General features: G+C 31.4%; 5 protein-coding genes across 9 annotated transcripts; all 5 read right to left on the bottom strand.

Moving 5' to 3' along the window:
- Positions 1-3,348: 3,348 nt before the first annotated feature.
- On the bottom strand, positions 3,349-5,105 carry LOC131598665 (probable caffeoyl-CoA O-methyltransferase At4g26220). 2 transcript variants are annotated; one of them, XM_058871245.1, is made up of 5 exons: positions 4,926-5,105; positions 4,744-4,823; positions 4,381-4,525; positions 4,083-4,214; positions 3,350-3,865 (listed from the first exon to the last, which is right to left on the bottom strand). In XM_058871245.1, exons 1-5 carry the CDS (start codon positions 4,992-4,994, stop codon positions 3,575-3,577), a joined length of 717 nt encoding a protein of 238 aa, XP_058727228.1. In that variant the 5' UTR covers positions 4,995-5,105; the 3' UTR covers positions 3,350-3,574. The 2 variants fall into 2 exon arrangements, with proteins under 2 accessions (XP_058727229.1, XP_058727228.1); XM_058871246.1 differs by lacking the exon at positions 4,926-5,105 and having other exon boundaries at positions 3,349-3,865; positions 4,691-4,820.
- An 804-nt stretch (positions 5,106-5,909) lies between these two features.
- On the bottom strand, positions 5,910-11,591 carry LOC131594243 (uncharacterized). The gene is made up of 7 exons (XM_058866321.1): positions 11,343-11,591; positions 11,095-11,227; positions 10,107-10,210; positions 9,078-9,249; positions 8,844-8,984; positions 8,514-8,751; positions 5,910-8,425 (listed from the first exon to the last, which is right to left on the bottom strand). The coding sequence occupies exons 1-7, from the start codon at positions 11,372-11,374 to the stop codon at positions 6,138-6,140; spliced, it is 3,108 nt and encodes a 1,035-aa protein (XP_058722304.1). The 5' UTR covers positions 11,375-11,591; the 3' UTR covers positions 5,910-6,137.
- A 1,769-nt stretch (positions 11,592-13,360) lies between these two features.
- LOC131598666 (phospholipase A2-beta-like) lies at positions 13,361-15,482 on the bottom strand. The gene is made up of 4 exons (XM_058871247.1): positions 15,324-15,482; positions 15,195-15,234; positions 14,960-15,079; positions 13,361-13,717 (listed from the first exon to the last, which is right to left on the bottom strand). The coding sequence occupies exons 1-4, from the start codon at positions 15,414-15,416 to the stop codon at positions 13,542-13,544; spliced, it is 429 nt and encodes a 142-aa protein (XP_058727230.1). The 5' UTR covers positions 15,417-15,482; the 3' UTR covers positions 13,361-13,541.
- Positions 15,483-16,201: 719 nt separating this feature from the next.
- On the bottom strand, positions 16,202-17,493 carry LOC131598668 (probable phospholipase A2 homolog 1). The gene is made up of 4 exons (XM_058871252.1): positions 17,337-17,493; positions 17,200-17,239; positions 16,982-17,101; positions 16,202-16,569 (listed from the first exon to the last, which is right to left on the bottom strand). The coding sequence occupies exons 1-4, from the start codon at positions 17,412-17,414 to the stop codon at positions 16,391-16,393; spliced, it is 417 nt and encodes a 138-aa protein (XP_058727235.1). The 5' UTR covers positions 17,415-17,493; the 3' UTR covers positions 16,202-16,390.
- Positions 17,494-20,655: 3,162 nt separating this feature from the next.
- On the bottom strand, positions 20,656-26,576 carry LOC131598667 (protein ALP1-like). Of its 4 annotated transcripts, none has more exons than XM_058871249.1 (4): positions 26,294-26,576; positions 23,763-24,292; positions 23,457-23,682; positions 22,689-23,372 (listed from the first exon to the last, which is right to left on the bottom strand). In XM_058871249.1, exons 2-4 carry the CDS (start codon positions 24,288-24,290, stop codon positions 22,873-22,875), a joined length of 1,254 nt encoding a protein of 417 aa, XP_058727232.1. In that variant the 5' UTR covers positions 24,291-24,292; positions 26,294-26,576; the 3' UTR covers positions 22,689-22,872. The 4 variants fall into 4 exon arrangements, with proteins under 4 accessions (XP_058727233.1, XP_058727234.1, XP_058727232.1 ...); XM_058871248.1 differs by having other exon boundaries at positions 22,690-23,372; positions 23,763-24,309; XM_058871250.1 differs by lacking the exons at positions 22,689-23,372; positions 23,457-23,682; positions 23,763-24,292 and adding exons at positions 20,656-21,341; positions 22,223-22,640.
- Between the last annotated feature and the right edge of the window lie 803 nt (positions 26,577-27,379).

Raw genomic sequence — 27,379 nt, forward strand, 5'->3', positions numbered from 1 at the left:
AGCACACGAAAAGCTTCCAAAGACCAAAATTTGCATGTTTAACGAACTTCGTGACTTTTATGTAGTATAGCACACGAAAATCTTCCAAAATATTAATTTTTATAAGTTTAACGAACTCCGTGACTTTTATGTAGTATAGTACACAAAAATCTTCCGAAATGTTAAAATTTCCAAGTTTAACGAACTTCGTGACATTTATGTAGTATATAGCACACAAAAATCTTCCAAAAGACCAAATTTTACAAGTTTAACAAACTTCGTGACTTTTATGTATTATAGCAAATGCAAATCTTCCAAAATACCAATATATGCATGTTTAACGAACTTCGAGATATTTATATATTATAGCACACGAAAATCTTCCAAAATATTAAAATTTGTAAGTTTAACAAACTTCGTGACTTTTATGTAGTATAGCAAACGAAAATCTTCCAAAATACCAATGTAACCAAATTTAACAATTTCGTGACTTTTATGTAGTATAGCACACGAAAATATTCCGAAATACCATTGTAACCAAGTTTAACAAATTTCGTGACTTTTATGTAGTATAGCACACGGAAATCTTCCAAAATATTAAAATTTATAAGTTTAACGTACTTCGTGACTTTTATGTAGTATAGTACACGAAAATCTTCCAAAATGTTAAAATTTCCAAGTTTAACGAACTTCGTGACATTTATGTAGTATAGCACACGAAAATCTCACAAAATATTAAAATTTATAAATTTATAGAACATCGTGACTTTTACGTAATATAGCACACGAAAATCTTCAAAAATACCAATGTATGCAAATTTAACGAACTTCGAGACTTTTAAGTATTATAGCACACGAAAATCTTCCAAAATATTAAAATTTATAAGTTTAACGAACTTCGTGACTTTTAAGTAGTATAGCACACGAAAAGCTTCCAAAGACCAAAATTTGCAAGTTTAACGAACTTCGTGACTTTTATTTAGTATAGCACACGAAAATCTTCCAAAATATTAAAATTTATAAGTTTAACGAACTTCGTGACTTTTATGTAGTATAGTACACAAAAATCTTCCGAAATGTTAAAATTTCCAAGTTTAACGAACTTCGTGACATTTATGTAGTATAGCACACAAAAATCTTCCAAAAGACCAAACTTTGCAAGTTTAACAAACTTCGTGACTTTTATGTATTATAGCAAACGCAAAGCTTCCAAAATACCAATATATGCATGTTTAACGAACTTCGAGATATTTATATTTTATAGCACACGAAAATCTTCCAAAATATTAAAATTTGTAAGTTTAACAAACTTCGTGACTTTTATGTAGTATAGCAAACAAAAATCTTCCAAAATACCAATGTAACCAAATTTAACAACTTCGTGACTTTTATGTAGTATAGCACACGAAAATATTCCAAAATACCAATGTAACCAAGTTTAATAAACTTCGTGACTTTTATGTAGTATAGCACAAAAAAATCTTCCAGAATATTATAATTTGCAAGTTTAACGAACTTCGTGACTTTTATGTAGTATAGCATACAAAAATCTTACAGAAGACCAAATTTGCAAGATTAACGAATTGCGTGACTTTTATGTAGTATCGCACACGAAAATCTTAAAAAATACCAATGTGACCATGTTTAACAAACTTCGTGACTTTTATGTAGTATAGCACACGAAAATCTTCCAAAATATTAAAATTTATAAGTTAAACGAACTTCGTAACTTTTATGTAGTATAGAACAGGAAAATCTTCCGAAATATTAAAATTTGCAAGATTAACGAACTTTGTGACTTTAATGTAGTATAGCACATGAAAATCTTCCAAAATATTAAAATTTTTAAGTTTAACGAACTTCCTGACTTTTTTGTAGTATAGTACACGAAAATCTTCCAAAATATTAAAATTTGCAAGTTTAACGATTTTCGTGACTTTTATGTAGTATAGCACACGAAAATCTTTCAAAACATCAAAATTTGCAAGTTTAACAAACTTAGTCACTTTTATGTAGTATAGCACACGAAAATCTCACAAAATATTAAAATTTATAAGTTTATAGAACATCGTGACTTTTATGTAGTATAGCACACGAAAATCTTCAAAAATACCAGTGTATGCAAGATTAACGAACTTCGAGACTTTTATGTATTATAGCACACAAAAATCTTCCAAAATATTAAAATTTATAAGTTTAACGAACTTCGTGACTTTTAAGTAGTATAGCACACGAAAAGCTTCCAAAGACCAAAATTTGCAAGTTTAACGAATTTCGTGACTTTTATGTAGTATAACACACGAAAATCTTCCAAAATATTAAAATTTATAAGTTTAACGAACTTCGTGACTTTTATGTAGTATAGTACACGAAAATCTTCCAAAATGTTAAAATTTCCAAGTTTAACGAACTTCGTGACATTTATGTAGTATAGCACACGAAAATCTCCCAAAAGACCAAATTTTGCAAGTTTAACAAACTTCGTGACTTTTATGTATTATAGCAAATGCAAAGCTTCCAAAATACCAATATATGCATGTTTAACGAACTTCGAGATATTTATATATTATAGCACACGAAAATCTTCCAAAATATTAAAATTTGTAAGTTTAACAAACTTCGTGACTTTTATGTAGTATAGCAAACGAAAATCTTCCAAAATACCAATGTAACCAAATTTAACAACTTCGTGACTTTTATGTAGTATAGCACACGAAAATATTCCAAAATACCAATGTAACCAAGTTTAACAAATTTCGTGACTTTTATGTAGTATAGCACACGAAAATCTTCCAAAATATTAAAATTTATAAGTTTAACGTACTTCGTGACTTTTATGTAGTATAGTACACGAAAATCTTCCAAAATGTTAAAATTTCCAAGTTTAACGAACTTCGTGACATTTATGTAGTATAGCACACGAAAATCACACAAAATATTAAAATTTATAAATTTATAGAACATCGTGACTTTTACGTAGTATAGCACACGAAAATCTTCAAAAATACCAATGTATGCAAATTTTAACGAACTTCGAGACTTTTAAGTATTATAGCACACGAAAATCTTCCAAAATATTCCACTAAGTGTTATTATTAACCAAAAAATCTACATTAACTAATTTGTTTGCACATGAATTTTCCTTTATGAATATGTGAGATATCTTGAATTTAGAAGAGTGTATAATGTGTAAAATATTCTTCCATTTAATTAAAAGATGTCAATAAACAATATTCAAATTAGAAAATGTACGAACGGTTTCTCAAATTCTTCTTGTAAACATATTCGATAGCAAATATGATTTCATGTCATTCGGTTTGAAATGAGGTGCAAACTTCAATCTTAACTGAGAAAACTCCAAATAATATTTTTAAACTATACCTAACTATGCCACCACAAATTGATATGCTAAAATTCTCTCTTGAAACTCTATATGTATTACGATTAATCCGATTAATTCAATTATGACAAAGAAAACAGTAATTAATTTGTATAATTCTAAGTTTTTATGACAAACACAAAATGCAACTTGATAAAGCTCTAGTACATGAAAAAACACAAGATTGGTCATAGTCAAATAACCTTAGTTTAAAACTTAGACAATACGCCTACAAATAGTGAGTCCATCACCAACAGAACTGAGAGAAAAATCAACACGAGAGTCATCTCTGATTGCTTTGTTGAATTCAATTGCTGCTGTTCTTCCTACTTTGGCATGTGGTGGAACTTTTTCTTCAGGCCATGCAACTCTTCCACCCCAAAGAGTGTTGTCATATATAAGTAAGCCACCAACTTTGACTAGTTTTATCAGTCTTTCATGGTAATTTACATAGTTATTTTTGTCAGCATCAACGTAAGCATAGTCAAAATTTCCTTCATTTGATGGCTACATCAAAATAATATTCCACAAAAAAATTAGACGTAAAAGTCGAACATCAGACACGGTATGTTAAGAGTCCTACGTCAGATACTATAGTCTGAATATACGATTATAGGTGGGAAAAATTCCCACTATACAAGCCGATTTTCTATAGTCTCGTAAGTGTTTATGTTGGTTGATGAGTTCAAATAAACAGATAATAAACAAAGAAAGACATGCTTACATCTTCTAGCAGTTTATCCAAAATTGGTAGAGCTGGAGACTCAATGAAATCAATCTTGTGTTCCATTCCAGCCTTTCTTATCACCGGTAATCCAATTTCATAAGTTTTCCTGTCAATGTCTATGGCTGTAATCTGCAACATAAATGAACTTTCATATAAGAAATTACCTAATATTGAGGCCAATGTTGACATAAAATTTGATTAAACTAACTAATCATAACCGATTTCGTACTAATCTTAACTAACTTGTAACTACTTGTAAATATATTCAACTAACTTGAACAGAAAGTATGCAAACCTTTCCATCATGAGGAATATTAAGTGCAGTGAGGAGAAGAGAGTATCCAGTAAAAACTCCCACTTCAATTGTCTTTTTGGGATTCAAAAGCTTCAAAAGTATAGTCATTAGTGGACCAGCCTCAGGTAAAGTAGCTATGAAACCCCTGATTCAATATCAAAACCAAATTCAAAAGTCACCATCACAAGTCGAATCCATCAGTTCAACCGGTTAAACAGAAAACTAGTCAGCTCATGGTTGGTTTGATCCAATTCTACTGCGTCTGGTTGAATCAGATTAAACCTATTCAACCATAATCTGAAGGTCTTACCGGTTCAACCACTGATCCAATTTTGAAAACATTGCAAGAGATAGAGTAATTACCAAGGGTGAGTCTCAGAGGCTTTCCTCAGCTCTTTGAGAGGCTCCGGCTCTCTAGGGTAAACAGCAGTCTCTAATATATACTGCCATATCATTGTTCATGAATCATCAATGAATTTACTTAAAAAGTGTGTGAAAAATTGGAATTAGATTTTTCTAAAATAAGTTTGAATATATATACTAACATTTGTCAAGTCCTCACTCTGCAATATGACTGGGTTGCGGTAGATTGATGGATCTTTAATGTTTTCCATTTCTCTGCAATCAACCAACAACGACACGAAAGTTTGTAAGGCCTTTCAGAGTGAGAGAGAATTTACAATTTAGATGCTATCAAGTCTTGAGTTGTTCTTTAACTTGGTACAAGTTTAATATGAATTGAAGAAAGTGACAGACATATATAACAATTCTTAGTATGATGCTGTATTAGAATATTATATTATCTTTTGAAGTTAATATGCTACGTAAGAAACCATATTAAAAGAGATGCTATAATTGGTCATACTTAATGCTCATTAGTACAAAAAAAAAAAGATGCTGAAGGGACTACTGGAGTGGGCTTCTGTCGTGCCCGGCCCATGTCGGGCTCAGGTTTTTCTAGGCCCGACTAAAAACTCTCGGGAGTTATACGCGGACTTTATATTACAATCAATCAAATGGTTTATTTTAGTCACTTTTAGGCTGCATTAATTAATGGTGATGAAAAGTATCAGTTTACTGATACACACTAGTTCTAGAATTAGCAAACTGTATACGTGATATAGCCATGTAAATGCTCTTCCAAGTTAAATTTTGTAAGAAGGAAGAAGAAATCATAACTGCTGACTAGCTGCATATTTCTTCCAAATTCTTTTAAAAATTGATGCCACATACTAGATGCCAACATATACTCTTTGACCAATTTTGGATCTTATATAAATTGATACTTCATACTACATGCCAACATATACTCTTTGACCAATTTTGGAAAAGGAAATTTAAATTATAACTTGAAAATGTATTGTTATAGGAAAGTGCAAAAAGAAGTAGGCCATAATCTACCATCAAATACTCAAATTTTATTCTGTGTTTACAATTTCTCCTTCACTTCGAGCAACTTTCATCGTACCAGAGGCAATGATATAACTAATTATTAAGAAGTAGATGGATGAACGTAAAAAGATATCAAATATTCAACCATTTATAGTATTCCTGAAATAGAGATGTACAAAAATAAAATAAACCTATACTCTACCTCAATTTACACGCACACAAAATACATGCAACATCTTTATTCCTCAACTATTTTGAATCTTAAATCAATCACGTATCTATGTGTAATAATACACGCTATAAAAAAATTCAACCAATATAACCATGTTCGAGGAATTATGTTGCTAGATAAAAGCAACTGAAATTCAAGGACGGCCTTTCTTAAGAGACATGAAATGAGCTGCAAAGGAATCATAATCAGGTAACTTTGGATGAACGTGATCTACTTTCTGCTTAGATGGAGTGTCACTATCTTGTACATCTGTATTAGGAAGAGAAGGTTGCACCTTTGAAGATGAATTCACAACTTCCTCCTCTAAGGATCTATTTGGTTGTGAAATTGGTTTTGAAGTTTCATTTTCTGCTAATCCAGGCTTAGATCCTCCCCGGCTATCAGACCTCTCATCAGAAGCCCTTGAAGATTTCCATCCAAGCCTTGTTGAACCAGGAGTTACAGGAGCCTCAGATAAAGGAGCATGGTTAGAACTTAAACCTGTACCCGTGTTTGGAGAAGCTGCTGTTCTTCGAGATACTCTACTAACAGGACGAGAAACATTAGCTGCATTCTGTCTATGACGTTCAGCCTCAGATTCACTATCATCGGAATCAAAGAAGGGAATTGAGGTTCGTGAGCTTGATTTCTTTTTTGCTTCACTTTGCTCATTCTGAATGCGAGGTTTATGAGTACTGGTCATTTCTTGTGACTCTGTAACCAGATCATAACTATCAGAATCAGAAGATCTGTTGTGTGATTTTGAGCCCGCATTTCTATTTCCTCTGCTTTCAGTTGTATATTTGTCCTGAACAGGAGCATCAAAACTGGTTGAAGTCCTTACTGTAGGCAATCTTCTATTCTGGATTGAAATGTCTCCCTGAGATGCTGAAACATCATCTGATGTCTTCTTAATATACGGTAGCCGTGTAACCCCTTTATTGCGAAAACCACCCTTCAATGTTCCATAGTTTAATTCTGTACCACTTTCTATATGAGAATTCTCCAAAGTTTCAGTATAGATATCTTCCTTGGAATCCAAACCCAATGTAATGTTTCTTCCTGTTGAAGATAGCTCACTAGTTGACGAGTCATCATAACCATAATCTTTTCCAGACATATTAGTGACATCTACCTTTTTCAATGAATGCTCTTCCACATAATCTGAACCAACTGAAGATGGTGATGACCGGGGATGTCTGTCAGTATCGAGATTCTTAACCTTTCCCGATGGGGATCCTAGTGTCCCATGGTTTGCAATCTGATCAAGGACAGAATTTTCTTCATCGAAAGTCGTAGAAACTCTAGACTTAAGGAGATCTGTCTCAATATCTGAACCTGGGTCATCTGAATCATCAAAAGTGGCAGGCAAAGGGTCTTCTCTTTCAAAAGAAACTTCAGTCATCATCAATTTTTCAGAAAAATGTGATTGTGTACCAGAACTTGCCTCTTTTACAGTAGTGTTTTGTCCATGGTTCCAAGAATTTGTATTTTCTAATGGATCAACTTGATATTTGCTACTAGGAGATGAGAAGAACAACCCAGATCCACTGCCATTGTTTTTATTATCAGCATCAAATTTATAATCATCGTTGTCAGATTCTGAATCATCAAATACAACAGAAGTATCATTAAAAGAACTAAGTTTCGTGGTGTTTCTCGGTGTGTTTACTTCAGTACTAAAAAGGTTTTGTGCAGCCTTGTTCCCTATCGTCCAGTTATCTGAGTTCAAATTATCATTGTGATCATCGCTTGGAATAAAGAGATGAGAAGAAGAATTTCCAGATTGTAAATTTGTCTTTGCATGTCCAAAGTCGTAGTTGTTTTCAGTATACATATCATCATCAGAATGATGTTCGGTCCCAAAATCATCATCAGCTCTGCTTGCTTGCTTTTTTATACTTGTCGCATATAAGTCACTACTCTCTTGCTTAAATAAGTTATTGTGGTGATATGTATCAGCTATTTGAGAACCATGGGTAAATGGTTTATCATCACCAACAACACCACCTGTAGTTGAAGCTGTCTGGGCATGTTTCACCATATTCTGATAACTATTCCTGTAATCTTCATTGACTGTTCCAGCCAGATTATCTTGTTCATTGTGCATCCTAGAACTGTTTTTAGGCAGGGCACTATTAACAGAACCGGAAGAAAGATGTTTGTCATCATGAAAAGTGTAGTCTTTAGGTGCTTCACCTCTTGACCCCCTGCTGGGAGAGCTATGTAATCCACTTGAATACTGCCTATTTATATTTTCAAGATTTGAAAATTCTGCAGCTGCTTTTGCAGCCATGGCTGCACGATCAGCAGATTCTGCAGCAGCCTGTGCAGCAGAGGCAGCATCCTTGAATTCCATGTTCCAATTCTGTCTCCCAGTAGGAAAGGAACTCATGTTTTCAGAATATGAATCTCTAAAATCCATTTTTTGACTTCGATCCCCTGCAAAAAAGAATCCCAAATATTCATGTAATCGGCAGAACAGAACCTAGAAATTCAATTGTAAATGACTTTCTTTCAAAAAAAATACCTGAAGATTTGATTTCTATGTTAGGCATGCCTGATGTTGCAGAGTTATTGCCACTAGCCTTTCTAGCAGCAGTGTTTGCACTCTGCTCATATGAATTTGTATATGCATCATGCATTGGTGTAAGTTGTGAAGGACCACCAGAATTAGGAGGACCCTTTTCATCATGAACAGGTGGTGGTGGAACATGGACTTGAAAAGGTTCCACATAAGCAGACTTCTCAGGAGTACTTGGCCCAACCTTGACATAAAAATAGTGCCAAAAAATAAACTACAGTAACATATTTTTTAATCAAAAGAAACTATAGGAAATCTAGAATAAACAAAGCTTACCAGTAAGTCATGAGAGGCCTTTGTATCATTGTCTCCAAATGACTTGGATTCCCATTTGATATTATGCTCCTCAGCTATTGCAGTAAGTATTTTTATCTTGGTTGGACCATCAGGGGCTTTAGCGGACAATTTCTCAACCAACTGAAATGACAACACTAAATTAGAAAATAAAAAACAGGCACAAAAAGATCTTCGACATGATCCTTTTCAACATCAAGTAGGTAACAAACTTGCCAAGCGATTTACACCACAGTCAGGGCGCAATTCAACAGCTGCAGAGACAAATTCTTTTCCATACTTTGACGCCATATGCTTCTTCACATCTGCGAGCTCAGGTATGTCTGAACATCTTGGAGCTGCAAATATAACACTAGAAACTGCTTCCTTCAAATCAATGGGGCAATTTCTGAAAATATTTAGGGGGAAAAAGAACAAAAATGAGATCAATGCAGTGAAAATACACAATCATGATGAACAAACTAATAGACTGCAAGATCAACCATTTCAGAAAGAAAAATTCAAATGCCTCTATTCCTTTACACAGACAAGGTCAAAGCAGAAGATACAATAAAGATGTAAGCTGTAAAGTTCAGAATACCAATTTAAACATGATTTCTACAGCGAAGTGCCTAAAAAAAAAAACAGTAACTCGTGTATAAAATCATTAGGAATTGACCTTTGCTACACTACATAAACCAATTTGTATTCTTCTATAACACCTTAAACAATGACATAAATTACGTAAACCATTTATCAATAGGATCACTGAGACAGTGAATGTTATCTTGTAGAACAAGGATCCTTTGCTCAAGAGATTTGATATGATATGCTACATCTCAATCGAACCCTTGGATTGATCCACTTAAATCATACATTTACTTTTCATTCGTTAGGGTATAAATATTAAATTATCCCAAAGTGACAAACATTTGGTTGACATGTCTTAACAAAAGAATAAAATACAGGCAAATTGAGTGGTTTTACCAAAACTACAGAATATAAACCTCTAGACACATCAAACTACAAACAGAAAAAATGATATTCCCCCTAAAATTATTGATAATTATACTAAGGTTTTAAATCGTAGTCATGATTTGCCTTCTTCCGTCCCTATATTTGTACATTGACGTAGCAAAAAAACCACCAGGAAACAATGTAGCGATGACATGTTGAGTGACATGAACTTAATAGCTAGTAATGCAGGTAACATACAATATTCTAAAAAAAGAAGAAAGAAAACAAAGTATGAGAGTTTGAAAATACTTTTGTGATTCAATCATAGGCAAGCGAGCTGCCATAAGTTCACAGTATATCTCAACAAGCTCATATGCTGCCATAGTCTTCTCTTCCCTGACAACATGTTCAACCTAAACACAAAACACACAAAAAGTCAAACAATTAGTTCATTCTTCATCAACACAAAGATAAAAGTGATTTTGCTAAATTGAATTGATTTAGCAAAAGTAATTTTAGTTAAAAGCGAGTTCAAGATAAAATGATTTATGTTTGAATATGTTCAGGTGAAATTCAGTTGAAAGAATAAGTTTCAATGTAAAAAACCCATATGAAATTAATTTTGACACGTGAGATTGTTTTCTAATATTATTGATTTTTCCTCTGATAATTGATTATACTTTGAAATTTGAGCTTATGATTCTAGATTTGAATTCCACACTCCAATTTTTTTGCTCAACTCATTTTTACATGAAGACATCAAATCATAAATCACTTTGTGTATGTTTGGTTTAACTTTTGGGAGAGTAATTTTGGAATGAATTTGAGGTGTTTGATTCTTCTAAATTAGAATTGGTTCTACCTCAAGAGTTGATTCTATTTGAAGCTAGAATTTGTAATTAAACTTGATTTTTATATTGAAATTTATTGTTCAATTCAATTTTACATCAAGTTATCCAAACATAAATCACTTTATATTCAAGTCACTTTTAAGTTTTAACAAAAATCAATTTTACATAATCATTAATTCAAAATCAAATTTCTCACCGCAGAATCAATACACTCAAAATCAATTTTTGTTAAAGCTCAACCAAACACACACTAAGAATCTATTTTAGAAGCAAAATCAATTCTAATAGAATACACTCAAACATACTAAAATCAATTTTAATTATTCATAATCACTTTCATCTCTCCAAAAGCAAATGCAAACATGCACTAAGATAAAAACAACACAAACCTAAAAATAACACAACAAAATCAATGAAAAAAACTGCTAAATTAGAACTGTTCATACCCGAATTCTAGCAGTCTGATCTTGACCATTCTCAAGCAATTTAGCCAATTCTCTCTTGAGTTGCTTCACTTGCGCTTCTCTCTTATTCCTCAATAACTTAATCCTCGAAACAGCGAGCTTCAATGCCGTTTTGCTGCATCAAATCAAAACAATCAACCAAATCAAAATCAAAACAACAAAATCGATTAATACGCGTTAGGTTTTAAATCGGAAGCGTTAGATTGAATTGAAATCGGTGAAAAACGTACCACTTGGCAGGCTTGAAGCTTCTGTGCAACATGCTCTAAGAAGTGGAATTGGTGAAATTAATCGATTATTAATAAGTGATTATTTTGTATGGAATAGGAAGAAGAAGAAGAAAATAGGTTTAGATTCGTTTTGATTGTGATGAAACAGTGATAATATGAGAAGAAGAATTTTTGGGAGAAGAAGAAGAAGAATTGGATCTTGCGAATGAAGAAAGAGTATTAATTAATTTAATTTATTTTATTTTTATTTTAATTGGGATTGAACTTTCGAGGAAATAAATATGTACGTGACAAACAAATACAAGCAGAAGAAACCTTTTTTCTACGAGTAGGTAACAGAATTAATTATAATTATTAAATTATTAAAAATAATTTACTTTTTAAACTGAATTAAAACAAATTAAAACCGCCTCAGTTGTTTCCGGTATCAATTTTATCTTATTTAAAACTAACCTAAAATAAATAAATAAAATGTAATGTTTATTATTTATGTTATTAACGCTAATATATGATTAAAATGATTTTTAGTGAAACAACTTAAAATCTAGAAACTTATTAATGGAATATTTAGTTATAGACGGTATTAATTTCCGCGTGAAGAACGAGTTATATGCGGAGGACAAGACACGTATGAATGTTTTGGGTAAAAGAGACAGAAACTTCAAACTACAACGTAAAAAAAAAAAAAAAAAAACTTAGGGTGGTTTGTTTAGTAGTATTGTTTTATGGTTGCTTCACATGTTGGTATTCCACTTGTATATATTTATATGCTATAGTCTATAGTTTATAGTTTAATTTAATACACACGTCTACTTGCTGACACTAACAAAAATCTATTAATGAGTGATCTAATTTGATGTGTACATTTGTAGTGTATGATCATAAAGATAATGACATTTTATGTTGTTTAAGAAAATAAATATATTAATGTATGAGTTTAATGTTTGATTTTGATTCTTCACTAACTTTTACTTTAATTTTTAGTATGTGTATGATTTAATTGTTTGATTTTTATTATTTTAAATTTTATTATGCGTATGATTTAATTTTTTTTAGAATAGATGAGAGAAAAAGAGATGGGCGGATCATTTCTAACTCAATTCGGAGAAAAAGGGAGCTTAATTCATTTAAAGTAAAATGATTTAATATCTTCTTTACGAAATATAATATTATGAAAATTGTAAAAATTATAAAATTGATTGGGATTAGAGTAGAATAACCCTTCTTTTATATATAAAAATAAATAAAAAATGCTTTTCTTTATTAAAACCTCTTATCTCCCATCTTCCCAACCAAGCACATTACTAGTACCAAATTAAAGCCTATCCTTTTCCTTTCATAAAAATTAAAATCTCCTCTCTTTATTAAAATCAGTCATCTGAGCTCGTTTTGATAAAATATACCTTTAATCCAAAAATGATGGAAAAAATTAAAAGTAAAAAAAACTTGTTAAAATTGTTCAAAAGATATCATAGGATGTAAGGTTAGAAGTTGAAAGAAAGAATTGGTATTTTAGAATTTTGAATCGAATAAATATTTTAAAATGGCTGAATAAGTTCAGTTTGTGGAGATTTTGAAGCAAAATATCAAAAGTTTATAGTGATTAAATTCGAGCAAGCAATTATTTGTGAACCAAAATTATAAATACGATGATCAAGTTTATAAGTATGGGCCCAACTAAAAACATAAATTTTTATGATGATCAAGTTTTGACATTACCCAAATAAATAAGTACTTCATGTTTTTAATCTGTTTAGCAGGAATAATACTAACTCTTAAATTGTTTAGACATGTAATTTAATCCTTGCTCACATGTTAGCTAAAACAAAGTCGAATTGTGAGGTTAGTGGTGAGGGTACGTTGCATGAGTATACTCTCCAGAAGAATTTTGTCAGATCCAATCCACTCTCCCAAATTAATCAAACTATGAATATGTATATGGCAGCATTATGAGTGTTGATTCCATTATTATGTGAAAAACAGCTGTCATTAATTTCTTCCTATAATATGACAGGATCTTGCACAAAAACACAATTGGATTCTTTTGGGACATCACAAATTAAATCACAACATGGTAAGTAGAACAAAAAGATTGGCTTAATTACCAAGCTCGGTAAGATGATTGAGAAACGCATTCCCGAATCAAAAGAGGTTTCTAAATGAGATATCGCCTATTATATCAATGGGGTTAGAATGTTTTTACAGTTCAGCATTGTTACTAAATTGGCTCAGCATGATGGCTAAGTCCATGCCCCTTATCATGGTAGGCACTACCGTGCTAACCGGACACTTTTTCGAAAATCCAACTTTCCTAGATTTCTGTACCTTGGTTAAGCACTTCTTAAACTTGTTATGGCATTTTACATCAGTCATTCCTGTAAAACAATGTTAAGTCAGTTTAAAGCAATAAGTCTCAAGGTAATAGAAAATGTAAAGGAGAATCAGAAAAATAATCATTTTAATATGGCATGTCCATGTATACATGCAACAACTACTAGCCAGCTAGCTAATGTCTATTTCATTCCTCAATTCCTTTCATGACATTTGAAACTTCTTAGTTCCTACACTTCATTAGTACCAAAGTGTTTTACTTCTAAGTAATTTTCTTTTGGGTGTCCTCAGAAAATCATCCATCATATGTATAGGATTTGTAACAGGTAAGATAAATTTGAATAACACAACAAAAACTTAAATTACATAGCAGCATATTTTATTCAGGAACAAAAACCATATGACATAACATTTTTCCTTGTATTGGCGAGTGAAAACTGAAAAGTTAAAGAGTAGAGTGATAAGAATCTGGAGGGTTGATTCTCACCTCAAACAATATACTACCAATACTAAAATTTGATTGTTCAAAACAAAAACAAAAAAATAACAAAAATTATATACTCTACAATGATGCATGCATTCACATAATCACATATTTTGATCGCACATGAGATCATTAGATCATATTTCACGTTGTATTTTATAGCCGATTTGATGAAGTTTAAGTACAAGCCATTCAATTTTTATCTAGCAGTTGAGATCTCTTGATTATGCCTTTGTGTGATTCTCATAAACAATGCCTATCAAAGCTAGGATATCAGTCCTCAAAAACTTAATTTTTCTTATAAGCTAGAATTTCAGCTGGCCCTCCTCTTAAACTAAACTAATGAAATTCAGATCAGTAGGACCATCCATGGATGACAGAGGAAAAATGCTAAACAACAAAATTGTGATGATAATAGATCATAGAACATCCTATACCAAATAGCAAAATATTGATAACAGAGCACCCAACAAGCTTTCAAGTTTCTAGCATCCAATGATACACTACACACATAAATGTAAGCTTCGCATTAGAATAATTTACAGAATTGGGTTCAATAAAAACACAACCCTACATACATTCTATTGAGTTTGAAGTATAGTCCCAGAAGAGGGGCAGGGTCGGGGGAGCCGAGCTAGCGAAGCACCGCGATACTCCCTCCTTATAATCAAAGCAATAATTTGAAAATGCAAGCAATCACACATAAATAGATATAAATTCCACAATCCATGATTAAGCAGCTACACAATAAGTGTAATTAAGAGAAAAAAAAAATGCAGAAAAGCATAGAATAGGAATGTACCGAATTCACCAACACAATCATCATGAGTCATGCAACACGCATCAACATCATCACACGGTTTCTCGCCGGCACAACCCGAATAACCTACCCCGCAATACTTTCCGTATTTGATTCCCATCGCTAGAGTAATTCATCAACAACATTAACAATTTAAATAATCACGTAATTAAGATTGAAACAAATAATAATAATAACAATAACGAAATTGAATTGAATTGAATTGAATGAATCTTACTGTCACATTGCTCTGCAATGCATTTCCTGCTGCAATTTCCCTGAAATCGAATCACAACAATATAATTCGGTCAACGTTTTCGATTAATGAATTCTAATTTGTGATTATGAAGAATGAGAGAGAACATACATCGGCGGCGGAGCAGCGGAATACGGCGGAGAGGATGAGAGAGACGAAGGCGAATGCGGCGGTGGCGCGTGAGATATCGACGCGTGAAGTCATTTTTGGATTTTGGGCGTATTGCGAAAGAGTCGTGATTTGGTCTTCTCTTATTTTATCACCATTGGTGTGTTTGTTTGGATTGAAAGGGAAGTGTGATGAATTTACCAAGTTACCCTTCTGATTTTTGCAACGTCATTGGCTAAAAATAAGTGATTCTCATTGGATGGATCAAATTCAATTTTTGTTTATTGGACTCCCTTAATTTGCATTGAATCTTTTATATTAGGGTAGAATGCTCCTTTTACTCTCATATTATAATTGTTTATAAAAGTATATTTTTTAATTGTTTAGAGATGTAACTTAATATTTGCTCATGTGTGTCTAGGGCTGTTATTTGAGTTATAGAAGCGGAAAATCACTCGAAAATCGGTCTATTAGAATCAGGCCAATGGGTTGGCCGAAATATTACTCGATCTGTGAATAAATATTTTTTTTATCTGATACCAAAAATGGATACTATATTGGATATTTAAAATATTTAAAAGATATTGTTGTCGCATATCCGAAGTAACTGTCCAATTTCGGTCAAAAAATGGTTCATCATTATTTCGGTCCGATCCGAATTTACCCGATTACTATTTTGATCCGATTCTCGGGATAGCATATATTCGGACCGGACCAAAAACAAACCTACGTGTGTCTAAAACTAATGGGATAGCATATATATCAAATTCCCTCTCACACATTAATCAAACCATAAATATGTACATATGACATCATTGTATGAGATGTTGATTCTACTATTCTATGACAAACAATTTTTCAAATAATATGCTCCTATAATATGACATAATCTTTCATAACATTGAATTTTTTAAAAAAAATTTCAATTAAATCACAACATAACAACAAGAACATAAGCATTGGCTTAATTACCAAACTCAATAAAATCATTGAGACCAACATTCCAAAATTAAGAGATGTTTATAAACAGGAACATAACCTACATCAATGATTTATAATTTAGAATATTTTTATATAGTAGGAATGGCTCCGCCCAATTGGCTAAGCAAGATGGCCAGGTCCATGCCTCTTATCATGGTTGGCACGGCAGAAGTGATCGGACACTCTTTCGAAAATCCAACTTTCCCAGATTTTTGTACCCTGGTTAAACAGTTCTTTAACCTTGTATGACATTTCACATGAGTCATTCCTGTAAAATAATAACCAAAAAGATGAGTATCAAATCCAATACAACTTCAAAAAAATAATGTCCATATGATATCAGGGTCGTCTTATGTTTTTAGAGCCAACTAGGTTAGTCACAGTTTAAATTTGACATAGTAAACAACTCTATTTTACCTAGGCTTAATAGTTATAAAAATTTTGCAGACTTTATTTAGTTACATTTTAATCATGTCAAATTTTAAACTAATAGCTCGTTTTGGAATCCCTCAAAAACGACTTTGAATGACATATTTTTATTAGAGTAATTTCCTCCAAGGTATTTGAGACTTCTTAGTTTCCACATTACATCAACAATATGTTATATACTTTATAAATAAATGTTATAACACCAATACAAATTTAAATTAAGAAAAAAAAACACACAGATTAGAATGTACCGAATCTCCCAACACAATCATCATGACCCATGCAACAAGCATCAGCATCATCACATGGTTTCTCGCCGGCACAACCCCAATAACCTATTCCGCAATACTTTCCGTATTTGATTTCCATCGCTGTATTTTTCATCAATATAACAAAATTAACAATTGAATTAATTATGTAATTAAGATTTAAACAAATTATAATAATAATGAAATGGAATGAATCTTACAATCACACTGCTCTATAATGCATGTTGTGCTACAATTTCCCTGTGATCAAATCACAACAATACATTGTGGTCAATATTTTTGATCAATTGCTAATGATAAATTATAATTTGCGATTATGTAGAATGACAAAACATACCTCCGCAACGGAGTAGCGGAATACAGTGCAAAGGAGGAAAGATATGAGAGCAAATGTGACGGTGGCACGTAAAGTCATTTTTCAATTTGTAGGAAAGAGTCATGAGTTGGTCTTCTTCTCTTCTTATATGTTTCTAATTAGCGCGTGTTTTTGGGTTCGAAAGAGAAGACATGCTAAATTTACCAAAGCACCCTTCTGATTGTTATAATGTGATTGGTTAACAAGTGATTATCATTGGATGGAGCAAATGCAATTTACTTTATATATTTAGGAATCTTTTATAAGTTAAAATAGGGGGTATCCTAAAATAAAAAGTTTAAAAATAAATCTCTCAAGTTATCTTAGAGAAGGATAATAAAATAGTAATTTCTAGCCAATTATGCTGCAATATGGAGTACTGGTTAAAAACACGTGTCTACTTTCTAACCAATTAATTGTAACAAAGAATGCTAACTAAAAATTCTACCGAGGTACGGGTGAATTAATTTATAATAAATTTAACTAATATGATTTAATAAAGCACTAAGAGGAATGTGAAAGAAACTAAATAACAATTTTTACGTAAAAGTGGTGTGATTCTTACAAGTTGTAGTAGTAGACAACATTTAATTCAACTAACACGACAAAATATTAAAATTTGAATGACCATGTTGATTGAGAAGGAAACATTGACATCCTTGGAAGATAGATTATGTTGCCAATGTTTCTTTCCCTAAAATTATCTTTACTTCAATGACATGATTAGCAAGTTTAGTTACGGCCAACCTAATAGCACTGCATAACCCTTTTGCTTGATTTAAATATCTCAATAACATTATTGTAGTGTCAACCTTAAGCTTAATTGAGTGATTTCAAAGCACATAAGTTCCATATGTGATATCAAAGTTGCTTTTTTAAGATAACCAGAGTTCTTAAAATTATCTAGCAAATTAGGATATGTACTTGAAACAATTGATTCTATTAGGTCATTGAATTCAAACATAAAAAATTTATCTGGAATGGTAATCTCGACATATCCATCATTCGAATTATATATTTTTCCATCACCAATATTTAATATTCATTCAGATTTTTTTTGAATATCTTTGGAAGTTAATGTTGATGAACCATGTTATAATCTCATGTTTGATGTAAGAGTCAAAACATTGCAATGATCCTAAATAAATGATACATTTAGTTTTTTCATGTACAATATCCAATATAAAATTTCTTGATATGACAGTGAGGATTTGCCTAAATCTCCACCAAAGACTACAACTTTTCCTCCAAAAAATTTTGATGTTGCCGAGTTGTCACCACTCATAATATCCTTCAACGACTTATCCAATGCCTCAAAGTAGAAATTACTCCCTCTATTCTCTTTTATAAACAATATTTACTTTTTTAGATTTATTAAATAATTGATGTATTTAGTCTATATATTGTCCAAATACATCATTTACTACATGAACCTTGTAACACCCTTCTAAACCCCAAGAATTAATATAATATTTTCAAAGTAAACATGTATCAATGATGTTACAACTTGTCATATAAAATCCAAAAACCACGTATGTCATGCATAACCACAAGGAAACACGATAATCTCATTCTTTTACCAAACATGTTAACACAGCGGAAATTAATTCATAAGTTGAATAATAAAATAAAACCATAGGTTAACACCTCTAACTGATTACCACATCAAAACCAAACCAAATTATTCAACAAAAAAATCAAGAGTTATCAAACAACTCTAAAATATAAACAAGCGTTCCCCTAGTGTTACAAGACCAGAGCATGACACTGACACGACGAACTAAACGAAATGACTCTACGTGTATCCTCGCCAAGCACAAGGTGCTACACTTTAATATGAAAATAATCAATAGTAAGGGTGAGTCTGACTCACAATTATGGTTTACCAAATAATATTTTTTTAACCTCTCCTTCCTTCACCTATAATTTAGTTTGCGATGTAAATAATATGTTGCAAAATGAATTAGAGGTGAAGGAAGGGGTTGAAGAACTAGGAGCATTGAAACAAATTCTAATAATTAAAGAGCAAAATACGGATAAGGAGCTGAATAATTTTTGCCTAACATTGAACATGTAATTTGTTCTTCTAATATAATTCAATTTATCATATTATAATGTTTTAAATCAAAATGAATTGTTATATGTTTAGTAAGCATCGGTGAAATAAGAATTCCACATAATTTATAATAAACCTAGTGTATATACCATAACAGTTGTTTCAATTATGATTATGTTTTATATTTTTTTATTGCTGGTGTTTTTGAGGTGCAATTATGATTATGTTTTGTATTTTTTTTTATTGCTGGTGTTTTGAGGTGCTGTGTGTTTCTTTCCTAGCTAATCAAAATAACAATGATATAATAGATGTACAAATTAGGAACAAGTGTGATGCTTAATGTTTTTCTTTTAGATTTTATTAATTCTATATTTAACCCCAATAGTTTGTAGTTGATCTACACATGTATCATATCGATCTCTTTTTAAATGAATTAAATATTAAAACCATAAAAATAAAAATAAAATGCTAAAAATGTAAGGAAATTTCTTAGAAAATTTAAAACAATGCCAGGAAAAAATATCTGAGCCAAGCCAAAAAAATGTCAACTTGATGATGTTGATCTTTTATTTTTAGTTGTTGAGGAATTTATGATGTTGACCATATTGATCTACTACAGTCAACATTTTATAATTATACATAGTAAATTGCAGGCTTGCAACGGTTTTTCTTTTTCTTTTCCAATTGTTATATTATTGCAGGCTTCATAAAGAAAAGAAAGACTATGAAGTGTACTAAATTTGAAACAATTGTTAATTGCACCCTTACATTACTCTTAGTGTGTGTTTGGATGAAGTAATTGAAAATTCAAAGAATTTTGAAATTTCATGGAATTCAAATGCTTCATTTGAATTCCCTTCATTTCTAAAATTTATTGATTGGATGAAGTATTTGAATTGCTTCATTTTCAAAATTTATTGTTTGGATAAAGTGATTGGATGAAGTATTTGAATTGCTTCATTTTCAAAATTTATTGTTTGGATAAAGTGATGTAATTCAATTCATTTATGAAAAAAACAATTTTAAATTTAATCTCATGTATACAAATATGTTTAAAATGTTTTTTTTTTAAATGTTAAAAAAATATGTTTAAAATGTTAAAATTAATTAATGCAATTTTAAATTAATTTATGAAAAAAACAAGTTTAAAATGTTAAAAAATATATATTTTTAATGTTTATAGGAAAAATCTCATTCATGTATACAAATCCATCATATAAAAAATAAAAAAATAAAACATACAAATAACTCAAATAACTTTGTTCTTTGTATTATAAAAGTCTAAATATGAAAAAACATATATCATATGTCTATCACAAGAATGTCATACAAAAACATAAAATAATGTATTATAAATTTTATCATACTCGACTTTAAAATATAAACTAATAACAATTTCATAACAAATATCAAGGCATAAAAAATTACTTTGGCATGGAAGCTAATAGAAACTTTTTCTTCTCCCACAATGGAAGAGCTTTGAGAATTGCTATTTTGTTTGGATTTTCGGTCAACCAATTTATTGCTCCATAGCGTAAAGCGTCATCACAATCAGCAATCATCTCCATTTCATTCAACACTTCTTGCACCACTTCTTGAGCATTTCCTTCCATCCTTTTTTTACTAACTTGCACAAAATCTTTCAATGACTCAGCCACTTCTCTAATAGAGCTTATCATCCCTTCTTTGTCTCTACCCTTATAAGCACGAGTATGTTGCATTTTTTTCTTTGTTGCGGAACTTGGTTCCTCTAAATCAATATGCACAGTGGACCCTTCTTCATCTTCAACTACCTCTTTGCTCATGACATCATCCGCATCAAATGCATGTTCTACTTGAACTCCATTAGCCCTATCTTTCGCACATATGTCTACAATGTCATTCCAATTCGGTATAACCTTAAATCGGAACCTTTTGGCTTCTTCATGTGACTTAAAAACAAAATAAAACAATATTGTCAATAGCTTGAAATATGAGTGCGGACAAATAAAACAATCATGCCATATGTTCTAACAAATCAAATGGAAATACATTGTCTTTTAGACAAATTTAAACTAAATTAAAATAGTTTTCACAAAAGAGACATATTCAAAAGACAAAATTAGCCTATGATACTATATGCTATGTAAAGTCATGAACATGGACCATGCTAACAAGAGTAGTAACTATTTTTCTAATATACAACTAACTAATTTACACATAATGGTATAGATGATTCTGTTATTTTCCTCCTCATGTTAGAGTTTAGTGTGTATGTTATGTTTCTGTTTTAGTTCCTCAAGTTTCTCTATGATGATGAGTTTGACAGTTACACTTTGAGTTTCAACAATCGATCACACATAAAAACATGACAGTACATGTTGCATCTTGTCATCACTCATCACATGTTGCAAGTTGTTGTCATGACTCAACACATGTTACAAATTGTAGAATTATTGCTTTGAACATAATAATAGACCAAGGTATCACTATCTATCTCTATAACAATGAGTCATGCCAATTTGACACCAGCACTATGGCAGAAACAATTATACATACAATCATACCAAAGTTTGTTGAATAAAAACAGAAAAGCAATGTCCATAGGTACATGAATATTTGGAAATTAATCTACTTAAGTTACCAGTAACTTAATGAGGAAAAAAGAAAGGGAATATATAGAATTCATAACCTTCTTAAGTCCTAATGAATGAAAGTGCACTACATAATTGATTCATTTATGTCTAGCTTTTAATATGAATGAAAGAAACAATCCATAAATTAATGATGAAAGCAAGAGAAAATAAATATAGCAATAGTTAAAAATAAATACCTTAACATATTCAGTCCAAGCATTTTCATCTTCAACATTGATCATGCATTTTGTTCCATCCCAATCAAACCCACTTTGACTGAGAATATCACTAATTATCCCATACCATCCTCGCCAAAGTTTGATGCGGTTTTTGACGTTCTCTCCTGTAACCAGAACATTAAAGCGTGTAGACAAAACATCAGCTGCAGCGTTGTATGCTACTGTTTTCCAAGCTCCGTCACTTTGGCGGCCCAAACTTCTTTGATCTCTAAGTGCTTCAGCTAAAACACGCTCCATGTCCAAATTCCATGTGAAGTAACCTCTTACATCATCTTTCTTATTCCCAACATTTCTTTCATCTATCTTTCTTTTTCCCAATGACTTGCGGCTCAAATTTCTTGCATTGGCTAAACTAGAATCCATTTCTTGAAATCAACTAAACACACATGATAACAATCAAATCTCAATATTAGAGAAACAAAAATATATTAATAAGATATCAATCAAAAATAGCCACACAATATATAAGACATTCATTTTCATTGCATATAAAAAGAAGCAAACATAAGCATAAGAAATATTCTTCTCTCTTAATATTCAACAAACAAAAGCAGCAAAATGAAAAATACAAACTAACAACTCCTAATGAAAAATCAATCTAAAATCCACTAAGCATAAGAAATGTTTCTTCTCTCTTGATATTCAGCAAACATTTTCATCGCATATGTGTCACGAAATGTTGTCCACTCTTCAGTCACTTGAACACTTGCAACCTCATCTACACCATTAGTTGTTCCTCTTTCTGTTTGTTGGTTGGTTAACTCTTCATCAACAATAGATAAAAGATCCAAGTCTTGAGCCTCTAAATATTGATCACTTTGTTTTTCATCTATTATGAAATTGTGCAATATGAAACAAGCATTAATAATTCTAATTTGTGTTTTTATATCAAAAAAAGAAGGAGTTCTTAATATACTCCATCTTTTCTTCAATATCCCAAATGACCTTTCAATTACATTCCTTGCACTTGAATGACGAAGATTAAACAATTCCTTGTAATTTTGAGGAGTGTTTCCAACCCACTCTTTGAGATGATATCTAGTCCCTCTATATGGTGCTAAAAATCCAGGACCATTTGTATATCCCGCATCCACAAGAAAGTATTTACCTACAATGATTTTTTTTCAAAATAAATAAAAAAAATCAAATAGATACATTTGATCCACTAAATAAAAAAATGTCAATCTATTACCGTTTGGAATTCGAAGACAATTTTGACGACGTAAAGCATCTCGCAATACCCGAGAATCTCCTGCAGACCCTTCCCACCCCGGTAACACATAGATAAACCTTAAATCTGGACCACAAACTCCTAAAACATTTGTAGATATGTCACCCTTTCTATTACGGTATCTAGGCCTATCTTCTGCAGCAACTGTTACTGGAATATGTGTTCCATCAAGTGCTCCAATTGAATTCTAAAAACAATTTAAAAATATTACTACAACTATAGATACCTAAAAAAGGTTAGAAGTTTTCAAACAAATTTCAAACTTACCTCAAACCATTTCCATTTATTTGCCTCAAGGCCGTCTAGATTATAGTCGTGAAACTTCAAATAATCTCGGCTTACTTTCATAACAGCTCTAAGGACATTATTGAATTGTCTACTCACAGTTTCTTTTGATCGGAAGTAGTTAAAGTGTATGACTCTATATTTTAGGTTGTGAGCAAGGATATGCAAAAACATTGCCACAGCTTCAGTTGTTGGAACATTTCTTGTCTTGACCAATTTCCCTTTTTCTTCTAAAATTCTACAAAGTTTAAAAAATGCTCCTTTACTAACTCTTAATTGCTCCATGCAATCAATTTCGGTTCCTCTGTATAGACGGTTAAGGAAATTGCGCCTTTCCAATTCCCAATTACGAGTTGGTTCCTTAACAAAATATTTGTCATGATACCAAGCCATTACTCCTAATAGCGTAGTAACAACACTAACAACAATTAATGTTGTTTCCTCAAGCTCTTGCATTTCTTCTTCATTTCTTTTACGCTTTATTGAAGTGTTGGCTATACTAATGTCCATTTCTTGAAAAATAAAGGTTCTGTTATGAGCACATGGGAGAGTAACATTCATTTTGTAAGTAAAAACAGTCATAAAATCCTACACATTGATCACAAGAATTCAAAAATTAAAAAAGACACAACAAAATAGCTACTGCATATACAAGTAAGCAACACCTCTTAAGACAATAAAGTACTACCACCAGACCCTGGCCATTAGATTTTCCTGACACACAAACTCAGATTGCCATCACATACACCATCCAATAAGAATCTAGTACCATAACTTAACATAATAAAAATTACTCATGAACATGTAATTTTTTTCTGTCAAAGACAGATACATTATAATAAAGAAAAGACTAAAACCAATATTGGAAACAAACATCATAAACATAAACATAATATAAAGTACTCATGAACATGTAATTTTTTTCTGTAAAAAATTCTATCTTTGAAAAAAGGAATCTATTTCTGCTTCTTTCCCCACAAAACTAACCATGCTATACAGTTACAGTTAGGTAAAATAATAAAAGTAACCACAATTTAAAAAAGTGTACATTTCTGTCTCCATAGTGCTCCATATTTTTATGTCCTTTTTCTCTGTCTGTTTTTATTTGTCACACACAGAATGAAAAACAAAGCATAGTGACCAACCAATCTCATTTTCACTAACATATGCTTTGCTTCTATTGTGAATAACCATATGCCTTAATAAAATAAAATTTTCTATTCATCATTAGTACCTCTCCTACGTGAGTACGTGACCACATAATTCTTAACTCTATTCTATATAAATATTCTTCATATAAGTTTTTTTAAATTTCATAATTAGTGATGATTTTGAATGATTAAGGGATATAATTAGTATTTGAAACAGCCAAGAAAGGTAATTAAGTGTTTCAATTAGTAAAGATACTTTATGAATAGGAGTATAATTTAATGTACACGTTTAGGACAATGACTGGGATGTATATCACCAGACCAATATCACACTCACACATGACTAGATTAAAAAATTGCAATAGGAAAATATATTATCCATATAGTTCATAAATATAGTAGTATATAGAAGAAAACACAAGGGATTTCAATAGAAAAAGTCTTTTTTTTCTCTTTTGTTGACTATATAATTTCTTGTGTTTTAGCATGATAATGCAGACAGAAATCAACTTTTTAGGTAGGATTTCTCATCCCAACTTGGTCAAGCTACTTGGTTTATGCCAAGGGGAAGCTTGGAAAGCCATCTATTTAGAAGTATGAACTTTATGTGTATTGATAATCAATTATTAGTTGGTCAATAAATCTATTAAAAACAGTTGCAGCAAAAGATCTGAAACGGTTAGAGCTTATTTGATCGAAACAGTTTTACCAAAACAATAATTTACAATCTATAAAGTAGAGAACTACATTCTTAATTCAAGTAAGCCCCTCTCTCCCAAGAAATATTCTACAAGTTGTAGAGTTTCATCCTCTCCTATTAGTTCTACTATGCCAAATGGTATGGTTTTGAAGGAGATGACAACTTAGTTTTACATTATTAGCAGATGCAATATCATAAAGAGAGCTAAAGATCATAAAATCGAACACACTTGCAAATAAGGAATATAGAAGCCCCAACATGTTCCCACTGTTATGAACTACATAAAACCTATTAAAATTAGATGATTCCCATTGCATACTATAAACATCTAGCTACAATTTTCTTCTACAGAAAAATGCTACACCAACCTCAGTTTGAAACCACAAAACAAACTACCAATGCATTTAACTCATTTTCATGGAGTAAATAACAGAGACTAACATGAATGAGATATCTCATATCTCATTTCCATCATAAACATTATACTAAAATTACATAGAAACTAGGTTTCATTTTCATTCTACCGAATCAAATCAACATTAGCATCACATACTGATATACAGAGCATGAACAAAAAGAACACGAACAAAAAGAACATGTAAAGCAGTGAGAATATGAGTTGCAAAGTATAGTAGATCGAAACCCAGATGCGAAGTGAATACCTGAAAAGAATACTGAGTGAGAAGAGCGATTTCGGAAGCCCAGAGTGAGAAGAACGAGTTCGAAAGCCCAGAGTGAGAAGAGCAAGTTTGGAAGCCCTAATCAGAAGAGCGATTGTTGAGAAGCTTCGGGGAAGAGAGAGTGCACGAGATCTGAAGCTAGAGAAGAATCGCCATGAGAGAGTGCACGAGATCGGAAGAGAGAGTGAACGAGATCTGAAACCAACGTGCCATGGAGAGAGAACGAAGGAATTCACAATTCTATCAAATTAGGTGGAATTGTAAATTCTCCAAAATTAGTCATTGTAAAATATTTAATAAAATTCCATCATTTTAACATTTCTGTCATTTATTTATCCAAACAAGGGATTTGGATGAAATCATTTTAAATTGCCTCATTAAAATACATTCCCTCATTAAATTACTCCATCCAAACACACTCTTAGATTCTTAAGTTTCATTTGGTGAGCATAATAAAAATAAAACATGATAATATATTTTATTTTAAATTTTTTTAGTAAGCAAGAATTCATTGATTAAAAGAGAACAAAAGTTCTAATCCAAACTTACAAGAAAAGGAGGCAAGACACTAAACGCCCCGAAACTGCGATCGGGAGGGGGCTTGACTTGATGCCAGAGCTGATCCCCCAAACCGGATTATACCGGTGGTGATTAAAAAAAAAGGAATAGCAAAGAGTCTTTGCTAAAATTATAAAAGTTATAATTGGTATGACTAATTTTTCCTACGACACTCCATCTCCAAGCCAAAATCTTGAAACTCCAAACGATAATTTAATATAAGGGAACTAGTTGTTAGTTACACCCCTATATTATGTTCTAATTTTTCACAAGGAAACTTTTATAATTTAATCATAATACATAAAATAGTAGAATATAATATTAAATATCTATTATATTAAGAAAAATTATGCTCAACTTCTCTGAAATTTGTTAAAATAACACAACACTTCTCTAGTTTTAAAATTTGTACTATATGTCAACGGAAAATTTTCATAGTAAATAAAAATTCGTAAGTGTCATTTATATCTATGATTTTTAATTGCCATTAAAAATTAAAGAATAATGTAG

Source organism: Vicia villosa, linkage group LG4 (genome assembly GCF_029867415.1).
Source record: "Vicia villosa cultivar HV-30 ecotype Madison, WI linkage group LG4, Vvil1.0, whole genome shotgun sequence".
NCBI classification, from domain to species: Eukaryota; Viridiplantae; Streptophyta; class Magnoliopsida; order Fabales; family Fabaceae; genus Vicia; species Vicia villosa.

Excerpts from the sequence above, each read along its gene's own strand:
- LOC131598668 (XM_058871252.1), bottom strand. The coding sequence starts at position 17,414 with ATGACTTTACGTGCCACCGTCACATTTGCTCTCATATCTTTCCTCCTT. Across the intron at positions 17,102-17,199 it reads CATTATAGAGCAGTGTGATT|CGATGGAAATCAAATACGGA; the intron begins GTAAGATTCATT and ends TGAAAAATACAG. Across the intron at positions 16,570-16,981 it reads TGATTGTGTTGGGAGATTCG|GAATGACTCATGTGAAATGT; the intron begins GTACATTCTAAT and ends ATTATTTTACAG.
- LOC131598666 (XM_058871247.1), bottom strand. The coding sequence starts at position 15,416 with ATGACTTCACGCGTCGATATCTCACGCGCCACCGCCGCATTCGCCTTC. Across the intron at positions 15,235-15,323 it reads TCCGCTGCTCCGCCGCCGAT|GGAAATTGCAGCAGGAAATG; the intron begins GTATGTTCTCTC and ends ATTCGATTTCAG. Across the intron at positions 13,718-14,959 it reads TGATTGTGTTGGTGAATTCG|GAATGACTGATGTAAAATGC; the intron begins GTACATTCCTAT and ends ATTGTTTTACAG.
- LOC131594243 (XM_058866321.1), bottom strand. The coding sequence starts at position 11,374 with ATGTTGCACAGAAGCTTCAAGCCTGCCAAGTG. Across the intron at positions 11,228-11,342 it reads AGCTTCAAGCCTGCCAAGTG|CAAAACGGCATTGAAGCTCG; the intron begins GTACGTTTTTCA and ends GATTTGATGCAG. Across the intron at positions 8,985-9,077 it reads ACTGTGGTGTAAATCGCTTG|TTGGTTGAGAAATTGTCCGC; the intron begins GCAAGTTTGTTA and ends TTGTCATTTCAG.
- LOC131598665 (XM_058871245.1), bottom strand. The coding sequence starts at position 4,994 with ATGGAAAACATTAAAGATCCATCAATCTACCGCAACCCAGTCATATTG. Across the intron at positions 4,824-4,925 it reads AGAGTGAGGACTTGACAAAT|TATATATTAGAGACTGCTGT; the intron begins GTTAGTATATAT and ends ATGATATGGCAG. Across the intron at positions 4,526-4,743 it reads GCCTCTGAGACTCACCCTTG|GGGTTTCATAGCTACTTTAC; the intron begins GTAATTACTCTA and ends ATATTGAATCAG.
- LOC131598667 (XM_058871249.1), bottom strand. The coding sequence starts at position 24,290 with ATGGACATTAGTATAGCCAACACTTCAATAAAGCGTAAAAGAAATGAA. Across the intron at positions 23,683-23,762 it reads ATAAATGGAAATGGTTTGAG|AATTCAATTGGAGCACTTGA; the intron begins GTAAGTTTGAAA and ends AATTGTTTTTAG. Across the intron at positions 23,373-23,456 it reads TTGTCTTCGAATTCCAAACG|GTAAATACTTTCTTGTGGAT; the intron begins GTAATAGATTGA and ends AAATCATTGTAG.